This window comes from Falco punctatus (assembly GCF_963210335.1).
Source record: "Falco punctatus genome assembly, chromosome: 3".
NCBI lineage: Eukaryota > Metazoa > Chordata > Aves > Falconiformes > Falconidae > Falco > Falco punctatus.
The window spans coordinates 95,903,791-95,925,786 of NC_137582.1; the positions used below are offsets into that span (position 1 = coordinate 95,903,791).

Below are 21,996 nucleotides of genomic sequence, written 5' to 3' on the forward strand. Positions count from 1 at the left end.
TTACAACCAGAGTGAGCTCCTTTGGGGAAATTACTATGGCTGCAAAGACACAGTGTGCTGCAGGGGAACGGTCCTACTCATGCAATAGGTGACCGCATTGTTCCACTTTAACTCCCTTAAATGCTAAACTGGAATCTAAACCTCCATTGTTCATTCATTACATAGAAAAAACCAAAATGTTCCGCTGCAGATTGTATGACTTAACACAGGAGCTTCTATTAACACACGGCCGGGAGTAATCCGTTTACGTAACGTGCTCAAACCCACCTCGAAATAGAGAAAAACGCACCTGCTAGGAGAGGGGGAGGGCGGGGGGCTGGGGGCGCCCCCCGGCTCCCGAAAGCCTCCTGCGGAGCTACGGGCACCGGGGCTGCCCGCACCGCCTCCCGCCGCCCGCGGACCGTCCCCGCCTCGCACGGCTGGGACTGCACAGGGCTCCCCCCGCCACCCCGGGTCCCTCGCCGCGGGGTGCGGGGGGGCGGCTGAGGGCATGTGTGTGCCCCCAGCCTGGCCCGTGGGAGAAGGGGGGGCCCGGAGGAGCGGGGCGCGGCGAAGCGCGTCCGCACGGCCCCGGGAGGGGGGCGCGATCGGGCCGGGGGGCAGCGGGGCCGGCGCGGCCGGGGGCACTCACCATGGCGGCGGCGGCGGCGAGGCGCTGTCCAGGGTATCGCCGGGCCGGCTCTGCCGCGCTGCGCCGCGTACGGCCCCGCCTCCGCCCCGGCCCCGCCTCCGCCCCGGCCCCGCCCACGGGGCGGCAGGGATGGCTCCCGGCTCCACGGCAGCGGCCGGGGCGAGGCGCGCTGGGCTCCTGCGGGTCCCCGCCGCGCCCCTCCTGGGGGGAGGCTTTTAAAGAGGAGGATGGGGAGGTGGTGGTGAGCCTCCGCGGGGGGTGGGATGCAGTAGCGGAGGAGGCTGCGTGAGGCTGTCCCAGGCGTCAGCGTAGGTGCAGGGTCACAGCATCGTTGAGGTTGGAAAAGGCGTTTAAGATCATCAAGCCCAACTGTTAACCCAGCACAGCCAAGCCCACCACTAAACCATGCCCCCAAGCGCTGTATCGATGGTTGAACGCTTCCAGGGATGGTAATTCCGCCACCTCCCTTGGCAGCCTACTCCAGTGCCTGACCACCCTTCCAGCAGTGGCCATCGGCCTCTGGCAAAACTGTTGGGAAGATTCCATTCCAAGGGATGTCCACCAACGGGCTGCTTTGGGAGGAGGCAGGAGCCTGGCTGCTCTGATCCTGACGTGACTGTTGCATTGAACAGAGGGTTGGGTCTATGCCTAGCACTCATATTTGCCATTGAAGGTCTCTGACCTGAAGCCCTGAATCCTCCACGCAAAGTGAGACCACTATCACCCCACCGCCTAACTGCGTAATCTGTCTGGAGATCTGTCAATTGGGGAGAAACTGATAAGCAATTGTTTATTTAGGTTGGTTAGGGGAGAGGTAAAAATCACACAGAGCAGGAGCTACTGACCTCAACACAACTCTACCACTGATATAAAACAGGTCAAGGAAGAGGCGAGGCTTTGTGCCTGGTGGAACAAACACAAAATTTCACGCCTTCAAAACTGCTAATGAAACCTTGTATCTCATATAAAACATTTATTTAAACTATCAAACCTTATTGAAAACATCCTGCTGCTTTCCCCTGTTTTTAATAAAGCAGTCTTTGGCATGTGGAATTAAAACCATCTTCCTTAAAATATTAAAATTCTTCGTTTTTATTTTCTAAATGAAAACCTGTCAAAAATGACAAGTTCTACAAGCACTCCCATTGCTGCCCTCTCAGTTCTGTCTGTTCAGAGTTTTGTTGACCAGAGCTTAGACAACAGTCTTTCCCGGTTCCAGTGGCACAAGCAGTGGAAAGAAGCTAAAGGGACCATGTGTGGTGCAGGACAGGTAGCATCTTCACAAGGTAAAGTGTACTTGATGTATAGCCAGCCTATATTTGTCCAAAATGTAGCGCTGACATTCTGAACCTCGAGACTTCCTTCCCAGTAGGTTCTTTGTTCATGTACTCCTTGACCCCTTGCTTTCTCCTGGAGCTAGACACAGAGGGATGCCAAAGGCTGGGAGAATGGCTGTCTTCCCAGGGCTGCCTGCCTGCACAGAAATGACACTGCCAGAAACTTCCTGTGAAAGCGTGCCCTCACCTAACTTCTAGCCCACTTTTATAGATGCAGACTTGTTTGCTTGAGCTTCCAAATTCCGGTGTGTTAGTCTATATGGAACTGCTGTAATCCCTGAGGTTGAGCTGCCAGCCTTTCCTCTAATTCATCTTTTTGTTAGGTTATTCATTTAATTCTTCCTGTGTTACTACAGACCGTCCTGAAATATTGAAGAAAAATACTTTTTGTTATCTGTTCTGTCCCCAGAGTTGTTCCCCAAGCAGAAAATTGTCCTCTTTGCCCAAAAGATTACTCTTTGGGTGCTGTAGAGCAAGATGCAGTTTGGAAGCCGACTAGAGAAACGTGGCAGTGACCCAGTGCATTGGAATGCTTCAGCCTCACAATTTTTCTTCCCATTTCTTTATAGTCCAAACAGGCTGGAGTTAGTACGTCAAGCCAAATCCAGACCTAAGAAAATGGTACGGTTTTTTCTTTACTCTTGTTTTTCTTTGTCTGAAACAGAAAGGAAACATATCTTCAAGTTTGGTAAAGATGTAACATTTTTAATTTCTTGAGTTCCTTGTACATGATACATTATATTAATACTAATTAATGTAGTTTCCTTCTATAATTTTTTACAGTAATTCCTTCTATATATTTATAATAGTTCCTTCTATATATTTTTTTGTCAAAACAATAATGTCTCCAGTGAGGGCACGCATAGGAAACAAATAGGATTCTGGTGGCAGCTGAAAGAAGCTGTAATAGTATTATGGATATTTTTAACACTTATCTAATGACCTGAATTTGGAGATTTAAGGGCTGTGGCAGGATTTGGATTCACCTGTTTTGTGTGGAGGGCAATGCCACGCTTTTAGCTGGATCCCGGGCACTGAGCATAGCAGACCTCTGCCACACACGTTAGCTTTGAGCAGCTGTTGAACAGCATGTTGTGCTGAGAGGAAAGGCAGAAAAATAAGTCAACATGTGAGCAAATGGAATTGCTTAGTTCCAGCTGAAATTCCCTGGAAACAAGGAGAGTAAGTGGCTGCAATTAAAACAGCACTTCATTCTGGGGCGATGCTGTTACACAACAACTACTGTTCACAGTGAAATACCACAGAGACATAGCTTGAGCCTTGCTGGTGTAGGTGGTGTAGGTTGGACCTCATCAGAAACTACCTAACTTACAGAATTACAGAAGGGTTGAGCTTGTCAGGGACCTCTGGAATTCATCTGGTCCCATCCCTCTGCTCAGGCAGGGCCACCTACAGCAAGTTGCCCAAGGCTGTGTCCAGTCAGGTTTTGGATATCTCTGCACCTTAGGAAAAACAGCTTTGAGTTGCAATGACTTTGGAGCCACCAGGTCCCACTGGGTTTGCAGCTCAGCAGGAAACTGTGTGGATAAGGAACCACTGATCAGCCAACTACTGGCAACTCTCAGCTCCTGCTCGGTTTCAATGAGTAGGATAAAGTTTCAGTTTGGGAAAGAAAAGTGAAATCAGACATGTCTACCATTAACAATGACTGCTCTTGGTCATGATCTCCTCCAAAACTTGGAATTTAAACTCAGGACTTTCCTGTTTCACGGAATTGTCCTGTCCATAGCATACGTCCAGCTCACTGGCAAAATGTCTCTTCTTTCCCTTAGCAGCTAGCTCAGGTGGGAGATCATCTTTCTTCCATTGGCCATTCTTTTCCTAATTTTATTGGCACAGGACAATGGTTAAGTACCTATTGATCTCGGGTCTGCTAGTGACATGATGGGGAGTTACAAGGTCCATGTGACAGAAATTTTGTTAGCTCTGAATGCTTGAAAATTGTCAGTAATAAAACTGCATTGAATCAAATCTGAGTAATCAGGCTAAAGCAAAAAGGCCTTGTAATTTACCAAAATGGATCTGAAAGTTTGTCTTCTTATTTTCCTCTGGTGTGGCTAGTTCTTTCTATAATGTCACTTTTTCTATGCTTGTTGTTTTTGAAACTACATCTGGTGTAATATGTCTGTACAGCAGACTTGTATTAAATTGCCAGCTGCTAGGACATAAAATAAGAACTAAGCCACAATAAACTCATACTAAAGTATGAAGTATGGAATGGAGCAACTGGGCAGTTTTGCAGTTCTTGTAATAAATATTATGTTTTAGCACCCTCTTCTGGAACGAAGTAAACTGCTGGTATTTACTTCTAAAAGGCTAAAGCCAAAGCTGGAAAGCAACGTGACTAGGAAAAAGTCCTTGGTTGCAGTCACAGGTACAGTTTAGTTATGTAGTTTGGTATTCTATAAATTTACATAGAGTTTTCTCATCCCTTTTATGCTTATCATCTTTACATAAATAGGCTGTCTTACTCATTTAAGTCAGCCAAAACTGGGAAAAGATGAACAGTTCCGAACCAAAAACTGCAGCTGCGTTGTTACAACAGATTGTAGTTAGATGTGCTGTTCCTTGCTGTCTGCAGGTCTTCTGTGAGGAGCCTGGTGGTATTAACTCGCTGTGAGTTCTGGGTGGACCTGAACGATCTATCTCATACCTGCTAGTATTTAATGGTGGACCTGAATGATTTCTCTCACACCTGATAGTATTTAGTGTTAGGGTAGCATACAGAGGTCCCAGTTTGGGATCATGGTCTTGTATTTTTGAGACCTACACCAAAGAGCTCACAGTGTGATACCTAATGGTGTAACGCAGTGGGAAAGGGGTGGAAGCAAGCTGTTCTCCGTACTCCTGCCCTAAGAAATATAAATGTCTTGATGTCAAAAGAATGGTAGCAGGGGGAAGGTCACCCAGCATATTCTGAATAAAGGGCTACATTTTGCACCTTCTGCATGAAATGTTACTACCTGGCCAGCTTCTGGGGTACAAGTGGCAGGCACTCAAGCTCCTGTATGTTGCTATGGCTCCAGTAGTTGGTATGCTTCCCAGTTACCTTCAAAGATATTGTATGTACCAAGAGAAGGATTAAAAAATTAGGACACCATAGAACAAAAACCACCTGGATTACTTGCTGTTCTTGTGCATATTCATTTTAATAAGCCTTATTTACAATAATAGCCTTTGGCAAGACTCCTGCTTCATCAATGCATGATGCAGATGATAATAAACAAACAGGAAACCATCAGTGATGCAAGGGTCTGCAAAAGAGGAAAATATAATCCTGTTAGAGTGGCTGAAATTCCTTTTCAACACTAGCATACACTCCTTATATAACAAAATTTCCATGTGGTTACAGGATATCATGTAAATATCTTTTTTCTACAGCTAGTCAATGATTTTATTCTTCCTTCTGCTCTTTGCCTCAAGGTAACTGAGTGTAGCTTTGTCAAAGTGCTGAGCACTTGCGGCTGCACTTGACATTAGCAAAAGCTGTGCTACAAATAAATTAAATGCAAGGGAAACATGAGTTTCCCCATATGCCTGATGAAAAGGGGCACATCCAAAATTAGTTGATAGTTCAAATGTGTATTTCAGCTCAGTTAAGTCCTTGGTGAATGGTAGATAATAACATCCCTCACCTCGTCTTGCTACGCAGACACAAACACTAGTTAAATGACTGCTGTGAAACAACTGGTTAGTCTAGATGCATTTGCTCTCACACCCTGAAAATAAGGCTTGTGCCCTCAGCATCTGCAGCGCTCTTCCCTGGCACTAGCCTTTAGCTCTCCTATCCTGAACACAGTGTGGCTTTGCTGCTCTGCAGAAGCACATCAAATGCTGTTGCTTTGAGCCAGCCCATGGTCAGGTGCACTGTTTGGCAGATGCCCTCCACATGTCTGCTCACTGGTCTTGTGCTGCAGCCCCTTTGCTGCTTGATGGCCTGACTGTCCTCCTTCCTTCACCCCCAAAACACATCTCAATGAGTATGTGGTTGTACACACTGAGAGAGAAGATGTGGAAAGGTTGATCAGTGTTAAGTATCATAGGAAAAAGTATTAAATGTAGAATATTGATAGTATGCCATTGTCTTCAGGGAACGGATGAGCTATATTCAGTTCTGTAATTCTGTATTGTACATATACACATAAGGAATTGGATAGAACAAGCTTGGATTTGTATAAACAACCTTATTTCTGAACTTCAGTGATTAGAAAACCTCATCTGTCCAGCACTAATCATTTTTTCCTTCTGTGAAATTTCACAGCCTTTTGAAAAATAATAGCCACATTGTAGCTCACTTATTCCAAATGCATCATTACTGGTATTGGTACAGATTTCTGGTGCATTAGCACGTGAAATGCCATCTAGCGGGACAGATGTGTATGTGTTCATATAATATTGATCTGAAGAAAAGTCTTAGATAAAATGCATACAATATTATGTTTGGTTTTTTTTCATTCAGGTGGAAAACTGTATATATGTTTCAATTGACAACATGTTCCGAGTGCCCCAAATAAAAAGCTTTATTTCATATTAGGAAAAATAGGATAACGAAGATTGTATTTACCAAATGGCTGGAAGAGTAAGTGTTTCTCTTTTTTATCTTATGGCTTGGTTGGAGTGCAACACCCGCAGTTACCCCTTGCCAGTGCTTGTGGGGTTTGAACTTCTACCTCTCATTTAAGTGCTTCAGCCATTACGCTACAAAGTCTTTCCTACTTGTTTGTTGTCTGTCCTGAGGACAATTTCAGCAGTTCATCCACACTGGCCTTCAGCAGTCTCAGGACACCAAGATTACAGGGAGTCTGGGGCAAGAAAGACTTACAGTCAGTGGAGGAGGACCAGGTTAGGGAGCACTTAAACAAACTGGAAATACCCAAGTCCACAGAGCTTGAGAGGATGCGTCTTGGGTGCTGAGAGATGTAGCTAACATCATTGCGAGGCCACTCTCAATTATCTTTGAAACACAGTGGTGACTGGAAGAGGTTCCTGAAGACCAGAGGAGACCAAGCATCTCTCTTGCCTTCAAGAAGGGCAAGAAGGAAGATCTGGAGAGCTACAGGCCAGTGAGCTTCACCTCTGTCCCTGGAAAGGTCATGGAGAAAATCCTCCTGGAAATGGTCTCCAAACACATGAAGGTGATTATGAGTAGTCTACATAGACTTATGAATGGGAAATAACGCCCACCTGACCTGATGGTCTTCTACAACAAGGTGACTAGCTTGGTGGATGAGTTAGAGAATGGGACACTTACATAAATAAAATTAAGTTCTTCCAAACTGAATATAAGTTGATTAAAAGGCTCTCTTAACTGTGTAGTGTAATATGAGAAGTCTAATTGCTACTTGTTTTCATCTTTATTTCCTACTATATTGCCTTGGATGGTATCATGTATATTTGATCACATAAATGTGATCCAAGTGTATGCATATATATGCGTGTATCTATGTTCCAGTTTGGAACCATAGGATGATGTATCTAAAATATTTTAGCAGCCCTAAAATGTGAGAACTGTTTTACAGGAATGACAAAGCGGTGGTCCCATACCCAGAGAACTTACTTTTAACTGTAGATGATAAGTAAAAATTCAGAGAAAGAGAACAGTGTAGCTAGGAGGAAACAAATATTTTTCAAAGGTTAATATGGTAGTAACTGTTCCTGGTTTGCTGTTTGTTTGCAATACAGAAGAAACCTTGCTTAAATATGTGTAACAACTACTTAGGCTAGAATTAGAGTGACATTTAAAGATCAGGAGACATATAAAAGTACAAACTTCCCCAGACATAACAGAAACCATGTTTCAAATTAAATACTTGCAAAACACCTGCTGAGTGGGTTAGGCAGAGTATTAAAGATGGCCAGGAATGTTGGGAGAGAAGGCTAGGAACGGAAAGAAAACTCCTCAATTTGGTGAAGTGACAGCAAATTTAAGGATGTGAATGGAGGACTGCATGTGCAAGTCATTCTGGTTTATGGGTACCTTGAAAGGAGGAAGCACGTGGCATGCTCAATGAGCAGAAAACTGAGATTTTTTTAGCTTCATTTAAAAGGGTAGATTTTTAAACAATCTGTAAAACAAACACAAAGGAGAAATGGATTAGCTTTCTCTGACATCTCACTGCAATGGTGACCTCTCCACAGGAAATTAGGCTTCTGTAGTAGCAAATTTAAACACACATTTTCAGTAGCGTTAGAAACAGGAACTAGTGTCTCTTACTTTATAAAGTTAAGTTACAGCCTTATTCCAGCGCTAACAGCAAAGTCCTTTTCAGAATCAAGATTCTCTCGCACTTATCTCACCATTCCTGGAAGATTGCACTTCCTCAGATTTCTCATAAGTGGGAAAGTCCAGCTTTGAAGAATCACTACAATGTCAGCAGAGGGCAAGAGCCAAGGTCATGGGAAACTGTAACCCCACTGGGGTGGCACAGACGTTAAAACGCTGCCCTGGGTTTAAGGCCTAGTAGTCCTGCTGCCCCCTTATTGATCGAAGAAGGGGAACCAAGGGCAACAATAACAAGAGGGAAAAAGAGTAACTCGAGATCAGGTGGCCTCACCCTCACTAATCCCCCTAGGGAAAGCAATCTGTCCCACACACCTGCTCCGCCGGGCTTCAGCCACGGCCACACCTGTTTGCTACCACACCGGCTGCTCCCCGGTGCCTCACACAACCGTTATAGGCCTTGGCCCGTAGCCGGGCAGCCGCTGCCTGCCGGCTGAGGGAGCGGCGGCGCTGCGGGGCCAGCCGAGCCGCTCGCGGGGCTCAGCCCCCCTCAGCCTCCCCCGGGGAGGGGGCGCCACACTCCCGCGCGAGGGGTCACAGCTGCCCCCGGCCGTTTGGCGCCGCCGGGGCCGGCGCGGGGCACGCCGGGATTTGTTGTTCCCGTTGGCGGGTGGCGCCCGCCCGCTCCGGCCGCGGGGCGGGGGAAGGCGAACTACAACTCCCGGCATGCATTGCGCGCCGTCCGGCGTCACGCCGACGCGCCCGGGGGCCCGCCCCGGCTCTCCGCCGCCGCTGGCTACGCCGGGCTGTGAAGCGGCGGGAGCAGAGGGGGGGCCGGTGCCGCTGCCGGCTCAGCCCGGGTCCTCCCAGCTCCCCTCGCCCTCCCCGCCGGGCCGCGGAGCTGCCCCTGCCTTCCTCGGGGGCAGCGATGCGAGCCGCGGCCTCCTCCCCGTAGCTGCCGGCGGGCCCTTACCTCAGCCCCGCGGTGCCTGAGGCGGCCGGGCGCGGGGTGACCCGCGGAGGGGCCGGCCGGGCCGCGGCCGACGCTGGCGCCCCTCCCGTAGGGCTGAGCGGGCCCTGACGGCCGCCGGTGGGGTTCGGCCCGGCCCGGCCGAGCGGCTGCCGCGGCGGGGAGGCGTCTTCCAGGAGGGGCCCCCGCTGCCGCCGCCGCCGGCGGGGGGGAGGCGGCCGGCGCCATGTGGCAGAGCATCGGGCTGACCTTGCTGGTGATCGTGGCCACCCTGGCCTGCGTGCTGCTCTTCATGCTGTGCGGTGAGTCCCCCCCGCACGCCTCGGCGGGGGGACGGGGGGTGCGGGAGGGCAGGCCTCGCGGCGGTGCGTAGTGCCGGTGTCCGACCCCTTTCGACCCCCACCCCCTCCCCCCCATATCCCCCACCAGCTTTCTCCCCCCCCCCCCCCCCCGCCCCTCCAGCTTTCTACCCCCCCCCCCCCGGTGGTTCCTGTGCTCAGATTGACTGAAGGAAATGAAAGGGCAGCGTGCCCGGGGTGTGGGGGAGCGGGTGCGCTTCGCAGCGCCCCCTTCTCTTTGTTTCCACATAATTTTGAGCCTTGAAATGCTTCCAGAGCTTAATTCGGTGACTAATCTGAAGCTGACAGCTTTTTTACTGAACAGTCTCTGCAGTTTGTACGTCGGTCTGAAATGCCAGTGAATGGAAGAAGTAAACTTCCTGCTGCTATCCCTCACCTTTTGATGTCTGTTTGCCAGAAAAGACAGAGGGCAGCTCTGAAGAGGTTTTTTTCTTATGTGGATCCCTGACTTGCCTTTTTTCCTTATTTTTTTCAATGCAGAGAGAAGGGTTATTTCAATGGGAGGCAGGAGTTGCAGGTCTGTTGGAGTTCTTGGAGGGAATCAGCAGTGTAGTGTGTGTGGATGTTGTGGTCAATACGCTGAACTCTAGAAAAACACCCTGAAAAACACCACCACCACCAAACTCAAACTGCCATAGCTTCTGGTTAAAGGCCTGTGAGAAAGGAACAAATGCCAGGTGGATTTATAAGTGATTTTTGAAAACCAGGGGAGCAAAGTGAAGAGTCAGCTGACATATAATACTAATGTAATAATAAAAACAGCAAAGCATTCTGAAAAGATTTTGCAATATCAGGGGACTGGATAGTAAAATGGGAGGTGAAATCCAATAGTAACATGTATGGAGTAATGCACATAAGAAGTGTGAAATGTATGCATGCATGACCTATGTGGGGAAATACAATGGCTTCAAACTGAGCTGTTAGTATCCCAGAGAAAGGATTAGAATAGCTGAAGTATAATTGCAAGCATTTCTCCAAAATATCTGTTTAATGCTTTGTAGAAAGCAACTAGGCAAATCAAACATTAGAAGTTTAAAATAAAATGGAAAATGTCATTATATTGCTCCAGGAATCTACCATGTGCATGTGTCACAAACAGTGTATTTTCTTGTTAAAGTGTATTACCTTTATTTGAAACAAAGTCCTAATTTCTTTTCAAAAAGAGAGAAGAAACTCTAAATGGGTTAGATCTGTTTAGCCTGGAAAACAGATGACTGGAGGAAGGGTGATGGTTTTATAACAGAGTGGAATGAAAAAGGTGAACTGGGAATGGTTGTGAAATTTCATCATTCTAGAGGAACTGGAGTACATAAAGTTGATCAACAAGCTTAAAACAAAATTTTCTTTTCAATTTATTCCTCCATTGTGTAAAGCTCATGAACAAATAATATTTTGGATGCTGAAACTCTTTATCATTTAAAGTTTATGGAAGAAAGGTCAACATCTTTAAGCCATAGTACTAACACTCAGATGAGGAAACTTCTGCAATACAGATAACTGGGACTGCAAGGGTATATACTTGTATACTTTCCCTGGTCTTGTGCTCTTTTCCTGGGTCCTGTACTGTCTATTTTTACAGGCTAAGCAGTGACCTAAGTCACTTGGTCAAATTTCTGTATGCTCGTTATATGTTGTGTGGCCACTTCATCTTTAGAAGGTGAAATGTGGTACTTTAGTAAAGTTTTTATGTTTTCAGAGAATGCATATGAGATCTTTCCTTACTGTCATGCTGAAAGATTAGAATGATTTTGCATCATGCCATTCAAAATTGGAAATTTTCTCTGTGCCTTCCAGCTTTTGCTGTATGTGACAAATGGAATTGAAATACTAAGGGTCTCTTGCTAACTTAAACATCTCTCTAAGTGCTTTCTTGCTTAAAGACAGCAAAAGTAATTAATAAATTACTTTATTTTTAAGTGGCTTATAAATATGTAGCCGTTTGGAGTTCTCTATTGTACGTTCAACTTGGATTCAATGAATGCTTTGAATCCTTCATTATACTTCAATTTCATCAGTATCAGAGTTTATAAAATGTTTGCTAAAGGTCACCTTTTCAAATTACAAAAAGTCAGCTTCCTGTGTTCAGTACTTTTGAAATCTGTGACATGTTCATTGTTTTTTTGGGGGGAATTGAACTGTTACCCTGTTAGAAGTGGCCCAATAGGACTTGATAATGATTTACAGTATTTGTAGTTATTTTTTGCCATCATACAGCATTTATTAATTAATATTGGTACACTTCTAGTTCTTGTGCCATGATTATTAATGGAAAATATTAAAGAAAACCAGTGTCAAGATCACTGCTAGAAAAAACCTGAGCACAAGCTATTTCCAGTGTAATTGTTTCTCTGTGCCAGTGATGGGCAGTTTCTTACACACCTTCTTACTGACAGGTCCCTAGTGTTTGCAGCCTGTGACTCCCAGGGAGACAGGGTGCTAGGTATGATGGTAAATGCCAGCTAGTGAGACATACACATTAATTAATGGACAAACCTGACACAAGAATGGCTGGATACAACCTTGAGTAAGCTTGATGAGATAAGAATAATTTACAGCCATCTGGTGAGAGGTAATGAAACAGGCTTCTGAAGAGGACTTACAGGGTCAAGAGCGTAAAGAGCTGTAACTTGGATTTTGAGTGGCTTATAAAAGGACTCAGGGTGTGAATGCTTGCAGAGAACAATAGACTTAATATCCAGGAAACATTCTAGGATCATGTGGACTTATGCTGCTTGTCACAGGCATGATGTGATAAATACTCTCAAAAATGAAATAATGGAGGAAAAAAATCATTTTATTATTTTTTCTAAAGTGAAAAGATAAAATTCAAAGCACAAACTATCAGGAGTTGCTTTTTGTATGGCTGTGAAACTGGTTGATATAAATGTGTATGCCTGAATTAGGCATTTATGTCTATAAAAGTACTTCAAATAACCTCTTTTTTTTTTTTTAAACATTTCTGGATGCTTGCAACTGCTACTTTCAATGTTAATCTCAGTTTGTTAGGAAGCATGGAAGGCTTGCAGTTAGCAACATCTCTATTTGTAAACCGATCACATCTGACATAGAAACCATTCAGGGACTTTAAACATAGCAATTTTTCAGTTGCTTTTTTTGAAAAGTGTGACTAAGGTAACTTGCTTCCACTTTCTTTATTCCCACCTTTTCTGATTTCCTTTCTCTGGTTTCTCTCTGGCGGTCTCATTGCTGCTTTTGTATATTCCATGTTCCTCTGTCGATGTGAGAAACTCTGGCACAGTCAAGCTTATAGAATAAGATAAAATACTATATAAATATAAAATAAGGTGAACTCTAGTACTGCTTTCTTCAGTGTGTTTTATTTTTCCCAATATAGTAATGCATGGAGCCATGTGAAATTGCAGAACTGCCTTCAGTGGAACAGATGGAAGCGTTCATCTCATTTGGCAAGAGAGGCTAATGAGATGTGGTTTGAGAGACATGACCTTAAAAGAAAAATCATGTAACTCAAAAGTGCTGACACAAATGTGTGGTTTGCTTCACAGGTCTGAATTCAGTTGCAGATGGGAAAACATCTGAGCCCTAAATTCTGCCCGAATAGCTTAATGTGTTAGTTACAAAACTGTTTATAAACATATTGTATACTTGAAAAGATGAGGTAAGTCATGTTCAATTAGATCTGCAATAAAGAGAAAATAGCCTTTAATTTGAAGTTGAATTTTGAAACTGTTAGAAATGAGATATCAGAAGAGCATGTTTCCTTGTGATGTCAGCAAGCAGCGTGTGGCTGAGTGTTGCATTAAATGAGACCAGGTTTAAGGAGCTGTGCAGAGCCAATGACTGTGTCATCTGATGTCTTCTGTTACTCCAGTGTCATAGTAGTGTATGCTTCTTTCAGTCTGATCTCCATAGCAAAGCTGTCCACTAGGGCAGTATATGTTCTACATCTTAAAAATGGCGCAGCATTGAAGTGACTTGTCCATGGTCACGGAAGACATCTAACACGGCTCAGAGTAGAACAAATCTCAGGTTAGCATCTAGAGCTCAGGGCTCCCTTTCTTTTTCAGCTATAGCTGCTTAAGATTTTCTGTGATGGATGCTTCAGCATTTGAATACAGGCAACATTCATCTTGGGGGTACCCCAGTTCTAAATTAATCTTCATGTGCTGGAATAATAGCATTCTATTTTCAAATCGTTATGGATACAGAGGTAAAATGATCTTGCAAGACTGCACAGAAAGTCCATAGTAGGGTCAGGAATAGAAGTCAGATCTTCAGACTCTGTCTTGTGCCATTTCTGCATCTCCTTCCTTCCTTTCTTGGCTTAATTTGTATTTGACATAAGAGAATTCAGTTTGCTTTACCCCAGCACTCCATATTGGCACCATTTTTTGTTTATTTTGTTTGCTCTTCCCGATTCACATGGAAAAGGAAAATGTGCTCCAGTAAAAAGACCCTCCCTTAGCTTTTTGTGTACAAGCCAGTATAAGCTGAATGAAATACATGGACCTGACACTTGTACCCCTCACCTTTTGAGGGGAAGTAACATTGTAGTCAGATCATTTTGTTTCTTTTTCCCTTTATAAAGATCTAAGAGCTGGTGTGGAAAGGAACAGAAAAGGTAGCTTTAATAAAGCGTAGTCAAATCATAAAATCTGTTAACATCCTGATACTGCATAGATGTTACGTACATCTGTGAGTCAGGAAAAGAGGCTTTGACTTGCGGTCCCATCTTCACAAACACATTGCATCACAATTCATAAGAGGGGTTGACATACTGATGGCACAGTGCCAAGTATGGCTTAAGTATCTTTGGCACCTGGCTGTGGCATTTGAAGTGAGACAGTGGTTCCTAGCTTTTAGTGAGTACTGAACTCTGCAAGGCTGAGGACTGCTATTTTTCCTGCATGCAAAATACCATCTGGTTCTGGTAGGCAGGATTTCCCGGCTCGCTCTGGATTTCGGTGCTTGCTACACCAAGAGCAGGAGCCCCCGTTTTGCATTATGATGATGTAGTGTTGGATCTGGCTTACTTCTCTGAGAGGCAACTTCTTTGGACATTAAACATTGAAATATTATAGTCTGCATGTCATCGCTTCTTGTTTGCTGAAGGTGTGTTGTGGGTATGCTGTTTGACATCCACAGGTTCAATCAAGCTAAGGATGATTTGAAAAGGTAAATCAAATGGCTAAAAACAATAAAGCAAGCACTGGAAGAATGAATAAACACAAATATTTTGTGTGTGGTGAAGTTAAACCAATAGGGCTTCTTTGAGAGTGACTTAACAGAACAAAGTGGAAGCATTTGAGATGCAAACCAGTGGTGTCATTTATGGCTCCAGTAAGAGCTCTACAGCAAAAGAGCTGCAAAGCTAGACTGAGCTCATAAAGGCAAGAATGCATGGAAATGCCCATTTTCCTTTTTTTGTGTATTTTAAATTACATTGCAATTATTTTCTTTTTTAAAAATACACTATTAATGTAATTTTAAAGCATGGCATGATGTCAGGTGTTACCATTCTGCGATGTTCTTAAGAGGTTGAGAAACTAATAGAAAATGCATTGCCTTCTGATTCAGAAGTAACTCAGTACTGTGAATCTGCCTCCAGGCTTTGTGTGTGTGTGTCTAGTTGGTATTGTTGCTGGAGAGAGTTTCTGTTACCCAGAATAACTTGTTCTTTAGTAATCTCGTTATTTCCAAGGAAATTCTTACTTGTGTAGTGACAGTGAGGCGACAGGGAGTCTCAGCTGAAGAGGCAGTCTTGATTCAGCCAAGTGTGTTTGTCGTGGGGATTTTGTTTTTTGAACTTTCTGTTCAAGCTGGCACTGTAACTAAAGCAACTGAAAGAAAGAAATCTTTCTCCTGTGATTACCTTATATGTAAATGTCTTTGGTACAGGCTGGGTGATCTGGTAAGGTCTTGAAACTCTAGTTTTCGGGCTTGGTTACCCTCCCACTATTACTGGCTAAGCCTGTTGTAATTTTCTTTTCAATGCATTGCATTGTGGTTGGTTTCACTTGGCTATTATCATTGATCTGGTGGTTTGTTGACTACAGCCAGTCTTGTTGGCAGATTGTTTACACTGTCTTGTAGTCTTCAGCTAAAGAGCTCTAAAGTCTGTTTATGGTACTTGGTATTTTAGATACTCAGACCATTGTGATCTAAACGAAACCAAACATAGAATAAAAGTAATGCTTTTCTTGAGAGTGTCTGGGAATGAACTGTAAGTGTTCTTTATTATTCCCCTCCCAATAATTCTGTGTGTTAAGTGGCCTGTTTGTAATGATAGAGGAAGCATGTGGTCTGCTTTGTCTAGCCTAAGTTAAAATACTTCTCAATGGAGTATTTATTTATACCAAATATGTTAAATATTTTTGGCTGCTGCTCTTCCCTACCTCCGCCTGTAGCGTTCTCTGGAAGTAATGTGTCTGATTCACAGTAATTAACTTTGCAGATGTTAAGATTTTAAACAACCCTAGCAAAAAGACAGATGCAGCCCCCCCCAAAAAAATTGTGTCTGAGAGTTTCCCCACATGTGCATATGCTTAGGTGGATTTAGTAGAGTGTACTGCATGCTTTTCATGCACTTCTGAGTCTAGTGTCGCAAATTTTGTCTCTTGTCAACAAATTGGTGAGTTGAAGAAACTTTTAAATAGCTTGTAATATTCTGCTTAGGTCTCGCTTTCTTGCAAGTGTCCTATATTCACTTGGAATATTTTATGTGTTTTCTTTCCCACGTGGACGAGAAATGAGCATGGTATTTCTAATGGTGTTTAGATCCATGAGAAGAATGGATTGATTTATGGTCTTCAGAAGGTACCCAGCATTGAAGGTCCCAAAGACCTGAAATGTTCCTCAATGGAAACAACTTTCAGAAAGCTGCTACTTCAGTTTTTCCTTCTAGATCTTAAAGAAAAAAGATGCTAAAACCAGACATCTGCCACTGAGGTGTTTGTTTTTTTTTTTTCTAGGTGCAGGGGGATTTAATGCGTTTGTGGGACATCAGATACGATTTAATCACAAGTCATTTAAAGGTTTAGGTATTGATGGAAAAGGAAGTACTCGGTGTAGGCTTTAGGAAGTAATTTAGATCGTAAAAGGTTGTCATATAAAAGCTTTCTTCCAACTTTCCTCAGCAGCAGAGAAGTTACGGAAATCGAAAGTCTGCAGGAAGTGAAAAGTATTCTAGGAGGGAGGGGAAGGATGGGATCTTCTTTCCTCCTAAGCAATGGCCTGCTCATATTGGTGTGACTGATTACAGAAGAGGAAGAAAAATAGTGGTGCCATGGTTACACAAGTGTCACGTATTAGTCTTTCTTCCCCTTCCCTAATACGTCTCTGTTGTCCACACTTTTAAGTCTGTTTCTGCTGACAGCTGTGTAATTGGGAGGAGGGGTTTGCCTAGCTCTGTAAAATAGGCCTCTTAATATTTGCTTAGGTCATCAGTATAGGCTTAAATAGCTAGCAAGACCTTCTGAATAGAGAATAGGAGTATTAATTTATAGTTCTATGCAAGATAGATGACTTTTTGGTGTTGCAGATGATGCTTATATTTTATTTATTTAGCATGTATTTTCAAATAGCTGTTTAAATTTTATACTACCTGTGTTTCACAGAGAAGTTACATTCCTCTTCTATGGATGATGAAACTTGACTGGTTAGCTAGTGGGAAGGGGCTATCACTAGTTCTCCGGTGAATAAAACTCCAGTCACCCTTGACCTCAATGCTTAGGTAAGGCAGACCTTTTAAAAGCAAGGCGTTGTTTTTTTAGATATATCTACCTCTAAGTTCCTGGCCTGTTACAGAAGCACTTGTACAAGAGAGAGGAGGAACTGAATCTTAAATATTTTTCAAGAGATATTCTAGAAATGTGACCATCTCAACTTCTTACTTGCATAGTTCTGGGACCTAGAGCATTAGCAGTGGAGCAGAACCTAAATTTACCAGAGAATGCTATTTTTACTTTAATGGGATTTGGGTATAGAGAGGGAACACCTTGAATTTGGGTGATTCGGCCTTTTAGTGAACATAAGGAAGACCTTGTGCAGTTTAAAATAGAATTTATCATAAAACTTGGTATTAATTTAAACATCTCCACAAGTGTACTTGATAGTGATTATATAATGCAGCTTTTAAAATGTGATTTCCAGAATGATGTGTTCGCTGAGTGAGGGTAGAAGCCAGTACTGCCTTTTTACAGTGCTCGTGTAATGAATCCTGAGTCCTTGTTCGAAATTCCCTTTCTCCTTATCTGTGCAACCGTGAGGACCCACCTACTGCTTGCTGTGGCGATACAGTTCAGGATGTGTAGGTCCTTGCCTGGTGCTTCAGCGTTTCTTTCAGGATGAGGATGAACTTTATCGAGTCAAATTGGTTTTATAGGACTGCAGAAGGGAGTGGGTGTGTTGTGGAGGGGTATTAGGGTAGAGAGTTGGCAATTAAAGGATGGGAGCTAATCAATTTTTTTTTTCTCACTTTTTCTGGTGTACTTTGCCTGAGAGCTGACTATGAATTTGCGTGAAGTAACTAAGCAGTACCTTTTTTCTTTCTCCTGCAGGCTGGTACGTGGTTTGGCAATTGTTTTTGTCTAAATTCAAATTCCTGCGAGAATTGATAGGTGATACGGGGTCCCAACAGGGAGACAACGAGCCCTCAGAGGCTGAAGCTGAACAGGAAACTCCACCCTCGCCTCAGAGAGGTAGACAGAAATCTGCTCGACAGCGAAGGGCACCTACAGAAGACACAACTTAAAGTACTCCATTGAACTTCTGACTAACTATGAATGATTAAGCACCTCTGCACTGTGTTGTTCAGTGGTTTGATCTTACTGAAAAACTGACTTAAGAGGTAATATTAATACCTGTGGACCTTTAGTTCTGAACTACCAATGTATGCTACTTCAGTAGAGGTTCAGGGAGGGCTTCAGCAGCAAGTCAAAAGTACTGGGAGAAAGGATGGGTGAAGAGAAAACTCCATCAGAAAAATGCTGAGCTGCTGTAGCTCCTGTCTCTGCACGCAGATTAAAAACAGGTCCTGCACCATAGGCTTAGCCTTCATGTTAGTCTGAACATAGTAAGCATTTCAGACTTGAAATGTTTTCTAAATTATTTTCTCTTTACAGCACTGTAACAGCATATAATGAAATTGAGTTTTATTTCCTTAGCTATATATGAATATATATTTTTCCTTCAACCTTGAGAATGCGTGTGAACTTGAAAAATGGTTGAAAGAACATCCCGCTTTAGAAATATTCTAAAGTGAGATTTTAGTTATGTTCTTCTATATATAAAAAGTATAAGCAGAATATGAAAAATCAATATTAGGTGCACATGACTTGGAGGTGTTTATTATCTCCTTAAAAAAAAAAAAAAGACGGCAAAAAAGGAATCAGGTGGTAAGACCTGTTTTCTTGGTTTTGGTATGAGAAGGGTTACAGGTTAAACAGTCCTGCTAGGTTTCTGTATGTTTTTCCTCAACGTTTTACTCTTAAGTCCAACTCGTGTTGGAGAGGGGAAGGTGCCTGGGTTATTGTTTAATATTCTGAAGTGTCATCATTGGTTTTTGGATACTAAACACTTCTCTAGTTCACTTTGTACACCTTTATATCAGGTATATGGTACTCCATGTAACTTCTGTCCTGGAACTAGTTAAGGCATTCTGACCGGTTTGGTAGGCATCACTGTAACACTTTGGTAGTGTTATAGCAATGAATTTGGTACCTCATGTTCGCTGGAGGACTTCCTGATTTTTACTGGTAATAAGCAGTTGCTCCTGTTTTCTTTGAGAATGAGCTATACAGCTATTTTGACATGGCACTTCAGAATGCAGAGCTCCACTTCTGTTGATCTAGCAGCTCTGAAGATTGATGCACAAGGTCTTCGGAAAGAGGAGGAACATGCATGTACCACCTCTGGGGTGTGTGTGTGAGAGAACACTACTAACAGGCCTTGTCATGAACAACTCCAGTTTTCTCTCAAAGCTTGGATATGTGGTGGTGTCTGGATCACTGTTCCCTGTATATAAACTTATCAGGACTACAAAACTGGTGTTATACTCTCAGCTGTTAAGAAGGTTAAACCTACAACTTCCAAACTTGTGGTTTGGTTCAATTATACGGCTAAAAGCAGCAGCATTTAGCTTTTTCTTCAAGTAGGCCTACATCTGGGAAAAGAGCACTCTTCTAGTGCCTTTATGTTTTAATTTGTCATCTGTGAATACTGTTCAAAAGCTAACAAGAGCATTCACATTATAAAATAATTGGGATGTTTCAGTATTAAAATATGTAAGGTCGGCCCTAACCTTCCTTTGGAGTCTAAAAGTCTTTGTTTTGTTTACTAGCATGTATGTATAAGCATGCTTTGTATTACAGGGTTACATTTTCAAGCATGATTAGGCAGTGCTATGCACATATCCTTTAAACACATGTAGAAATATTGATTGTCTCCTTTCTCTAATCCTGTCTGCTGGTAAGGGAATGCCTAAGGATGACTTTTTTTTTTTTATTAGTAAAACTCCTATTTATTCAAACCGAGCAAAAGCAATCGGATTCTATTCCCTGCTGCTTTCAGTTTGCCTTGCACAACTTAATGTCACAATATTCTCATGTCTGTATGTCTTCTCACATGATGAGACTTCCAGTTTAGTAGTGCTGACCAAGTACTGGTACGTTTTGCTTAAGAAGCATCTTCAGCATCTTTGTCTTGAGCTTTGCTAATATAGGCTTACAAATAAAGATACTTTTTTTTGTACTGACATAGGATATTGACACTCCACTGCACTTCACTTTTTACCTAGACTTCAGTGCACAAAGATGGCAAAAGCCTGATGCTTGTAGTATCCCAGGCTGAGATAAGTAACAGTTGACTCAGTCTCTGCTTTTAGTAGCTGTTGAAGAAATGTGAAGTTATAGCAATATACATAGCTAGTCAGGGTAGCTCTAAAGGTGCAAGAATCAAGACTGGAGCAAGATTATGAAGGAAAAATCCACGCGGGTTTGAATGCTGACACTGATCAAATATGCAATAAGATGGACATGGAACCTCTGGGTAGCTCATCTGCTTTAGCCAAACAACTTCTTTCTCCCTTCCTTGCTGTATGTAGGTGTACATTTCACTCCTCCAAGTTATTTTCAGTCTGTTTTTTTGTTTTTAAACAGCTGGCACTATTTTTTTAATGTTGCTGTGACATAGCTGCCAATAATAATGCTGTCTGCCTAGTGTGTAACTTCGATGATCTTATTAGTAGCAGGCCAAAGGGTTTCTATTATGTGGTTTGGAAGAATTTTGGAATGCTGATGTCTTCTGTTAATATGTAATTTTTCCTAAAGGAATCTGTAGTAAAATCTTTGTACAGGGCACTTCATGCAAAACTGTAAAAGCAAAGCTATGTGTGTGAAAGCGTAACTTGTGATAAGACCTGGGTTGTGATTGCTGGCAGTCCGATAGACTCATGTCTTTGAATATTTTTACTGATGTATTTCTGAAATGTTGCTGGTGGGTAAGCACTTAACTTTGAATTGACACATTCAAGTCTGAAACCTTATGGAGGCAGCAGGTTACACGGTTGGTCTGGTTTTGTTTAGTAGGATCTGTTTTTAAAACTGTTTATTGCCTTATTGTTGCAGCCATTATCTTGAATGTATTTTGGGTTCTTGTTTGAAATATAGTCATATCACCTTTGTTGCAGGGGCTGTGTAACTTTGAATAAGCAGTAATTACCAATGTTCTATGTGACAGCTAATTGAAAACTGTTACTGCAATGAAGGCTGGAACAGACAGCATAGACTGGTTGAAAAAATACAAAAGCTATTGCTAAAATTTGAGTTTTGTTCATGCTGGATTGCATAATTCAGACCTGTTAGGGAGCCACTAAGGTTATTATTGTGGTGTTTTAACGTTTGCCCATGAGGCTCATTCTATGCAGTTCATCCACTAAGCACTGCTGCTGTAGCTATTTGCAGTAAATGCCATATACTGCGCTGCAATTTGTGAGCAACTTGCTGCTTAATATCAGGTTTTACACTGAACTAGACCTGTGTATGTACTTGTTTTGTTTGGAAATGACCAGCATAAAGAATGTGTTCAATGCGGTCATTTGCTTCAGTGTTACGATACTGTACTCAAAGCTTCTGTGGTTGTCTGTTTTCATCGTTAACTGTTCTTTTAACTGACTGCACAGATGAAAAATAAAGTAACCAGACTTGATATGAATATCCAACCCAAGTGGTTTTCTGACTGACTTTGGGATTTTGCCTGCAGAATAAGACTTCTTGTTTGAGTGTGCAGCACTGCAAAAGACTTGTCGAAAGTCATGTTCTCGCTGGTGTAATACCTACAGATGACTTTAATATTAAAAGGGCGGGTTAGTGTATATCTTTCACAGCAGTTGTTACTAAAGGTGGCTTTCCTGCCTTATTCTTGAAAGTTGTCGTTTTGTTTTAGCAATTAAAAAAAAAACCAACCCCAAACAAACAACAAAC

At 42.9% G+C, this 21,996-nt stretch overlaps 2 protein-coding genes across 4 annotated transcripts in view; one reads left to right on the forward strand and one right to left on the reverse strand.

Moving 5' to 3' along the window:
• ELOVL2 (ELOVL fatty acid elongase 2) overlaps positions 1-8,811 on the reverse strand; it is a 54,196-nt gene extending 45,385 nt beyond the window's left edge. Inside the window, exons 1-3 of one of the 3 annotated variants that reach the window (XM_080379424.1) lie at positions 6,863-8,811; positions 6,706-6,791; positions 632-5,243 (exon numbers count right to left, since the gene is read on the reverse strand). In XM_080379424.1, the coding sequence (XP_080235550.1) occupies positions 632-634 (3 nt within the window). In that variant the 5' untranslated portion in view covers positions 635-5,243; positions 6,706-6,791; positions 6,863-8,811. Of the gene's footprint in view, positions 1-631 lie in introns of all 3 variants that reach the window. The other 2 variants (XM_080379423.1, XM_080379422.1) reach the window with 2 other exon arrangements.
• A 189-nt stretch (positions 8,812-9,000) lies between these two features.
• On the forward strand, positions 9,001-21,734 carry SMIM13 (small integral membrane protein 13). Its single transcript, XM_080379425.1, has 2 exons — positions 9,001-9,481; positions 18,076-21,734. The coding sequence occupies exons 1-2, from the start codon at positions 9,406-9,408 to the stop codon at positions 18,267-18,269; spliced, it is 270 nt and encodes an 89-aa protein (XP_080235551.1). The 5' UTR covers positions 9,001-9,405; the 3' UTR covers positions 18,270-21,734.
• The last annotated feature ends 262 nt before the right edge of the window (positions 21,735-21,996 follow it).